The 8296-nt window shown below is 42.2% G+C and overlaps 1 protein-coding gene across 4 annotated transcripts in view; it reads left to right on the forward strand.

Annotated features, from left to right (window-relative positions):
* The window catches only part of LOC103622418 (E3 ISG15--protein ligase HERC5), a 26194-nt gene extending 20181 nt beyond the window's left edge, over window positions 1-6013 (forward strand). For all 4 annotated transcript variants that reach the window (XM_017744120.1, XM_017744121.1, XM_017744122.1 and 1 more), the window contains 7 exons: window positions 708-848; window positions 934-1106; window positions 2182-2236; window positions 2418-2497; window positions 3510-3693; window positions 4070-4169; window positions 4838-6013. In XM_017744120.1, the coding sequence (XP_017599609.1) occupies window positions 708-848; window positions 934-1106; window positions 2182-2236; window positions 2418-2497; window positions 3510-3693; window positions 4070-4169; window positions 4838-5052 (948 nt within the window). In that variant the 3' untranslated portion in view covers window positions 5053-6013. The remainder of the gene's footprint in view (window positions 1-707; window positions 849-933; window positions 1107-2181; window positions 2237-2417; window positions 2498-3509; window positions 3694-4069; window positions 4170-4837) is intronic.
* Window positions 6014-8296: the final 2283 nt, after the last annotated feature.

Here is an 8296-nt window from a genome sequence, read left to right on the forward strand (position 1 = left end):
CCGCTTCCGCCGCCCGCCGCCCACAGCCCACAGCCCGCCCACAGCCCGCCCCGCGCCGCCAGTGCCTCGGGGGGTTTGTGCGTGGTGCAGGGTGTAGAATGGATCGGGATCATCTTAAATCAGAATGGGTTTCGGTGTTAAGATCTTTGTACACTTGCAAGACTAATCAGGAAGAAAGGAGACCGAGTCAGTGGAACAGGCAGCAGGCAGCATTCCCTAGCCTAGGACATCCGGGAACTAAAAAGCCTTAAGGATGCAGTAAATCAAGGTGTTGATGTATGTCTGTATATACATTGCTAACTTGGCAAAATACTCAAGGTCCTGTAGCTGAGCTGTGTTCATTATAAAACTAAAAATCATGCCCACAGGGCAAAAAGACCCCTGCCCAGGTGAAGACCTTTCCCCTGAGGGTGTGAGGAAGTTAGTTAGCTGGGGTTATGTAACTTGTTTGGAAATTACTAGCCAAGCATAGCAGACTTGGAAAGTTGCTAACTCTGAATTTCTGTGTATAAATAATGGCTCAAAAAGTCTGGTGGGATGTGCTTGATTTGTGGAATACCGAGTACCCAGGTTGGCACAACCCTGAAATAAATAATCAGTGTCTATCTCCCAGGTATGTAATTATTGGCTTGTTGCACACCAGGTAAGGAATCTGATTTTGTGGGCAACATTGGTGTCTCTATCTATGGGTGTCTCGGACCTTGCAGGTGAATTTCGTGGGTGAGAAGGGGATGGACAGTGGTGCGGTGTCCCAGGAGCTCTTCAGCATCGCAGCCAGGACCCTCTGCCAGCCTGGCACTGGCACCTTCTGCCACTTTGCCTCCAGCCTTGTGTGGTTCCCCAAACAGGTAAGGCAGCCCTGTGGGGGTGGATGGGGGACCCACCCATGGGAAAAGGAAGTCATGGCTTTCTGGTGTGCTTGTTCTTAACCAGGCCTCCAGCTGTGAGGATGAGGACACCTTCCTCTTGATTGGGACACTCTGTGGAATGGCCCTGTTTAACCAGCGCATGGTGCCCTTCCCCTTCCCCAGGGCTCTCTACAAAAAGCTACTGGACCTGGCCCCCACTCTGGAGGACCTTGAGGAGCTGCTGCCAACTGTGGGCCGGTATGAGCCAGGCATGGCCCGAGCTTCAGCTGGGTCCCTTGCCTTGACCATGCACAGGGAGATCCCAGAGGCTGAATTCGGGGCACCTGTGGCATCCACATTTGCCATTGTGAAGCTGCTAGAAGCCACAGATTTCCAAGGAGGTCCTTGTCCAGAGCATGGATGTTGTTCTCAGAGGCTGGTATTGCCAAAATAAAAAGCCAAGCCTCATGGCTTAGAAGGTGTCAGATCTCTGCTCCACAAAAGCTTAAGTCCACACTGTGAATATATAGTTCAAAACACTTTGGGCTGTAGTTGGGACTTGAAAGAACTAAGGACCCAATTATTAATGTTGGGGTTTTTTCTCTGATTTACTAATTATCACTTTCCACAATATTGTCTTGCACAAGTACAGTATTACAAAATGCTGCAGTTGTGCCAGTTCTGAGAACTCTTGTGCAGAGTTTCCATGCACTGGGAGAGAAGATGTCAGTCAGACATAGCAGGGAGAGGTGCTGCTGCCACCAGCATAATGCTTCAAGGCTTCTGAAGCCCAGCTTTCCATGAAAGTGCTATAAACAACCAAGAAGATGAGAACCCCATCCCATGAGCTAGTGACTGTGTTGAGGTGGTAAATTCCTGAGGTGCTAAATTTACTGAGGTTCCTCAGTGAATTGGAACACAAGGTTGTCTGCAGTACTTGGAGAGGTGCTGCACCCCAAAACAATTGTCCCAGAATTCTGGTCCACACTTAATTCTCCCTTCTGGTCCACACTTAATTCCTTACTAGGTAATGTCTGGAAGCAAGGTTGTGGTCCCAATCCCACTTGTCACTGAATTTTGTGTAAAGTTGTCCACACAGGGCATGGGGATGGACTTGCCTGGAATCCTTTTTTACTGGAGGCGTTTGTGCTCAGCTCATGGCAGCAGCATGGCAAAATTTCAGGGCCATATATGACAGTTCTGTGTGAGTGTAGGTGTTGTGTATATATATGCATTTAAACGCTGCTTTTCAAAGGATAGTTTGCAGCAGAATTTGAAAGTGCATTGAATGGTCATGTTTCTTCTCTCTTTAATCCCTTTTGGTTTTTGACAGGAATCTTCGGAGCATTTTGAATGATGAATGTGATAGCTTGGACTTGGACTTCACGGTAAGACATCCCACATAGGTATTTGGGCAAGACAGTGTCCCAGTGCAAATGACACAACTTGTCTGTAAACTCAAACTAGTGGGAGTGCTATGTCAGACCCTCCAGGAAGAATGAGAGAAGTAGCACATATATATCTGTCATATATAGACATAGCAGCCAATGTTTTAATTTATTTGCATAGGGAATGGAAGGAGAAGATTCCACGGAGGTTGTTGAACTTAAGAAAAATGGTGCCAACATTCCTGTCACTGAGGATAACAGGTCAGTTTTATTTTTATATTTCTTATCCTGTTGTCTTGTTACAAGTGTATGAAACATGTCTGTACCCATCCCCATATACTGTTAGAAAATATTGACCTCTGTACTGTGCCATTGGTCTTGGTCCAATAGGTTGCACACTTTCCGTTCCTGCTGTACTCGCTGCACACGTGCCAGACATTGGCAGTTTGGGCAAGCAGTGGATTAGAAGGGGATCCTTGGACAACCTGGTATCAGCATATGCAGATACCTGGCATTAACAGGAAAATTCCTAACAAATTTTAAAAATAACAGTGAACAGTATTTTCAGGGAAATACAGGTGATTTGTCTGGGAAACCCAGCTATAGGTACACCTCTGTAAGGGTTTTTATAGAGCAAAATGTTTCCTGCTTAGTTACATATATGGCATGTATCTTGTACATAAAGGAGAAGGAGCAATCTATCAATAAGGCTTTGTGTCAATATTAATGTAACACAGAGGACAGAGAGAAATTCTGTGTCCTGAATTATGCAGATGACCTGAGGACCCATAGGGATCCATGAAAGGGCTATTTAAGCTTGAAGTACAGCATTTACATTGAGTTGAGTGTACAAGTACAATGTCACTACACAAATCCCCATATGAAGTAGAGAGAAGAGTGGAACTATTGATTAGCAGCTGTGCAAATATTTATTTCGATTTCAGGGAAATTCTTGGGTATTCATTGAGTGTTAGGTCTGCTAGGTTCCATCTTTTATAATAATCAAGTGTCTGATAGGATTTCATTGGAGTGTTCACATGAAGTACAAGGAGTGTTACCAAAATGAATCTATTCTGGCTAGCATTCTCTTTTATTTGTGAAGATGTTCCCAGCTTATTCAGTGAATAACTAATTGCCAGTGGCGACTGGTCTCAGTGAAGACTGTGTCTGTACAGCACAGCAGGTCATATGGAATAAAGGAATAAGGCATAAAGTTCTCTATAATCCTCCTTTTAGAAAAGCACCACCAATGCTTGTTTGGTATCTGTTGCAGGAAAGAATATGTTGATTTGTATGTGAATTATATATTCAATAAATCGGTACAGAAGCCATTTGAGGACTTTATGCAAGGGTTCTTAAGAGGCTGCCCAGCTAGATATTGGAAGATATTTTTCCCTGAAGAGCTGCAGGTTCTTCTCCAGGGACACACAACATTTGACTGGCATCTGCTGGAAAAGGTATTGTATACAAGCACAGTGTCCTTCTGCTCTATCTGCTAAGCATAAACTACTTCTGACCTGATCTTTCATTGAGTGCACAGGTCATGACCAGATGGGCAGAAGCTCAAAGGGCTTTCTCTTTTTTTGATTTGTGTTGATGTTCTGTTTCTAATCTAGATCAGCTACAAGAATAAAGGAGAATAAGTATCAAGCCATAACTCAGGGATTCTCATATGAATCTTTGAAAAACAAATGAACAAGCAGATTCCAGAGGTTAAGGGGATTTGAATATCTATGAACAGGATTATAAAATTTATCAGATAAAATGTTGCTTTAAATATAAATGGAAATATTGAGGATTAACTGGCCTGTTTTATTTTTGTCTTTTTGACAGAATGTGGTATACAGACAGTATAAGAAGTCAGATCAAACCATCAGGAATTTTTGGACTGTGTTTCACAAGCTACCAGAAGAAAAAAAGAAAATGTTTCTTGGTAATATATTGGGCATTTTAAACTTTTCATAGCCCTTTTCTTTCCCCCCCAACACACATTCTAGATGGTTGCACATAAAAACTATTATAGTATTGTTCCAAACTGTAGCTTTTCCCCATGTTCACCCCTGCTGCTGCCACATTTTCTAGTGAAAACCACAAAGAAATAACACAAAGAGTTGCACAGGGACAGTTGACCCTCCTCACATCCCTTGAGGTTTGCCTGAGTGCATCGGACCACCTTGAAGCCTGCAGTAACTTTATCCCTTACTTTTGTGGTTGTCTTGTTGGTCAGAGGCCTCAGCTTGTGTGAGCACACTGTGTTGATGTAAGCAGTTTACCTTTGTCAAAGGGTTGCAGAAGCTAGGTGATCCTTTTTAAAGGTAGAAGGTCAGACCTAGCCTGGCCTTTCTCATCCACAAAGTCCACAATATAAAGTAGACGAGGGCTTGTAATTACTATGAATAGGTAAGAGACTTTAAACTGTATTCAGATGCAAATTCAACACAGCAAAATACTTAGCTTAGGAAAATAACTGTATGTTTACACTAATTTCCCTTCATGGTTTTCATTAACATTAATTATTTTCATGTTTTTCAGTTAACATTATTTTGTTTTGGTTTTTAATTTGCTAACTTGTTCTTGTTTTTCTTTTTTTCATTCCTTCAGTTTTTTTGTCAGGATCTGATCGAATCACTGGCTATGTACTGGACCATTTTAGATTTTGTATTGAAGATCCTCAAGTGGAAAATCCAGATGAGGTCTGTCCCTGTGCCAGGACCTGCTACTTCATTTTGTTCCTCCCCAGATACAGCAGTAAAAAAGTACTCAAAGAGAAGTTGCTTTATGCCATAGAGCATAATGAAGGTTTTGGCCTTGCCTAATTCTTGGATAGAAGCACTTTAAAGCAAAAATAAGAAAACAAGTCTTTGTTTCACTTGTCATATTTTCTCTTAATTATTCCAGTTTACTGGTTTCTACTCTGCCATATTTTTACTGCACTTTATAAACACCCAAGTGTGTGTATTTGCTGAGATTTTACATGGCTTATAAAATTGAGCTTAGACCAGATACCTCATAGTTAGACTGTAAATTTAGGAAAGAAGAATCCTGTTTGGCACACTTCAGAGAAGGAAGCTGATAACCAAGCATATTTGTGCAAGCAGGGTCTGCACTGTTCTGGTTGTGTTAATAGAGTGAGATCCCAGCAGCAGTGATTCTGTGATTTGTACATTCATACATTAGCAAGCACACAGCCAAGATGTGCTAAGCAGTCACCCTTGCAAGGCAAAGCTGGTGTTACTTAAGGGTTCTCTTGGGGAGCAACTAACTCTAATGAGACTGTGAATTGAAGGAGCAGTCTGGGCTCACCTGGATATGGCCTATGACTTATCTGTGACAAATTCTTAGGAAAATTTGATCATTCCTAGACTTTTGAAAAAGCTATACTAATGCACTATGATAAAATAATTTTTTGTTATTTAGTGTGATAACTGTTGTATTTGTTATGTTTCTTTATATCTTCTAAGGAGATGTTTCGCAATTAAATCATAAAATCTTAGGCTTGCAGAACAGATCTGTCTAAAGAGCCCTGTGGACATGAGGCTTGCAGGGCTTGTGGAATCTCATTGTCAAAACAGTGCAGAGCACTGGCAGGATATTAACACTGTCAGGCAGGATATGTGTTTGCTGTGTATTTTGCTACGTGGACGGGGAGAGAAACAAATCATTATTTTTCAGCAGTCTTCTCTTTGGTGTATTAAATGTGTCAGGGGACATCCATATGTAAAGAAGACTTCCACTGTGTTAAATTAACTGATGATGGATTAAATTTTCACCCCTGTAGCTGTGTTCTTCCTTTCTTATGCATCTGCCTATGTAGATAAGCCTAGCAAGCAGTGTGTCTGTGTTCTCTGTCCTCCTTGCTATGGGGGAGCCATTCACAAGTGGAGTCAAAGGCTGATGTAAGCGTATTTCAAAGAGATGCATTGTATATGCTGATCAAGTCAGTCTTTCCTGTGTGATGCAGAATGACATTGTTACCTACTAAAAAAAAAAAACCAAAAAAAAAGCTTCCTTTTAAGTTATAGTATAGTAATTAGTAAAAAAAACTTCAAGCACTCACCACAAGCACCAGGGCAGTACAGGAAAGCAGGTGGCATGGGAGTGTTGATGGGAAGAGGGGAAATAGGACCTCAGAGGATGGCAGCTCCCAGCTGAGGGGAGCGAGGGGACATGGCCTGCTCAGATCTAATCCCTGTCCCCCTCACCCCCCTGGGACAAACAGGACATCACAGGGATGCTTACATCCTCTAGGAAAGGCACCACTCTGCTGCAGGTGTATTTTTGCAGAAAGAGGGAACTGGCAGAAACCCAAGTTGTTGCCCACATCTTATGCCCGGCTGATGCTGCCACATTACCTGAGATTTCTGGTTTGGCAGCTTAGCCTGCTTTTCCTCATCAGCCTGCTCCTGGCTGTTGTTTCTCTTTTTATGGTTTTCTAAGCCTCTGGTAGGAAATCCAGGGTGATCTTCTGTGCTGTGCAAGTGCACAAAAGATGTATTCTCTTCGGAATTCAAAATAACCCATTAGAGATTAAATGATAATAGGTTTATTTAGAGCCTGGAGGTATGTCCTTCTCATCACATGATGCAACATCACATGGGAGATTAAAGCCCAGAGTCACTTTCAAGGCTATTTTTAATTTGTCCTCAAATAATCTGTGCTTTTATATACATATATATATATGTATATATATATATACACATATATTATATAAAGACCTTCAGGGTAGTGCACTCCTCTCTGATTTTCTGAAATTAATTTGGACACTGGGTTGTGTCTACATTTTCTCAAGCAGTGCCTGTTGTAAAACATACAGGAGAGTGTAACAGGAGTGAGCATCACATTCAGCTGTGAGTTTAAAAGGCTTCACACAGGCAGCAAAAGTACATTGAACCTGCAGCAGGATGTTTTTTAGGCCGCTCATCTGAGCTGAGTGTCACCTGTAGAGAAGTGCAAGAGCAGCCTTGAAACTTCTCCAGGAAGCTGAAATGTAACCAGTTAAAAATTGGTTTTAACAAGAGACTCTTAGCCCTCTCACACAAATTCCAGGCTCTGCTCCATCATTTTCTTCTTTTTTTTTTTGTTGTGTGTGTGTGTACCTTCTCCTTGATTGTGCAATCAGAAACAGACGAAACCAAGTGTAAAGGGAAACGCTCTATTTTGCAAAGGTCTCCAGACGATGAAATAAACAAAACAGAAACAAAAGCAAACACAGAAAGCATGTTTTCTTCTGTCTATGCTTTTTTGTTATTCTAGAAGCTGCTTGTAACACTGGTTAAGCCAAAGCTGTTACAGCACAGGTGTAATTTTACTCTGGGGCAGCTCTTTTTATTCTAAACAAACATAATCCATGCAAATACAGGTGATTTTTTACCTGATCCGTCACACATTGTCTGCTAAATGCACAAACACTGCAAACGGCCAGAGATGTTGTGTAAGGGCCATGGATACTTGTGGGCACTACACTTACCTTAGGGACTTCTTCCCCCCATCCTAAGCCCTTGCAAACATCTGTCTGAGGTTTGCTCCAAATATTGACTGTCATTTTAGTGGCCTGAATAGGATCCAACTTGTGCATTGCTCTTGTGGAGCACAGTCTTCTTCTAATAGATGGTACTAAAACCAGAAAATCAGTATTCGGGAGTTACATAATTGCTTGCTCATTGGCCTCTGTGGGTTTTTTTTTTTTCCCCTCTCTGTCAACGGAAACTTTGACAACAAACCTTTTTTTTGAGGTTGAAACTTTGTATAAAATGTGTGAGGTCCTAAACAAACGAGCCTGCCAGCTGACCAGAGGCCACATAAAATGCAGAAGAAACAGGCTAGGAGAAAGGAACTGACTATTGTAATTAGTAAGTGATATTTCGTGCTTAACGCATTTTCAAACACTTGAAAGCTGGCTTTCCCTTGAGACCTTCATTTAGAACAGCTTACATTCTGGAATGCGCTTAACTTCACGCGTTGATTTCTGCTGTGTTTAGAGCGGCTACTGATCCGCTCCGCCGGCAAGGCTAAAGCTCCGCAGCCCCAGCGGGCGGGGCCGGCTGTCCCTGGCGCTCCGCC

Source organism: Corvus brachyrhynchos, unplaced genomic scaffold (assembly GCF_000691975.1).
Source record: "Corvus brachyrhynchos isolate BGI_N302 unplaced genomic scaffold, ASM69197v1 scaffold229, whole genome shotgun sequence".
In the NCBI taxonomy this organism is placed as follows: Eukaryota; Metazoa; Chordata; class Aves; order Passeriformes; family Corvidae; genus Corvus; species Corvus brachyrhynchos.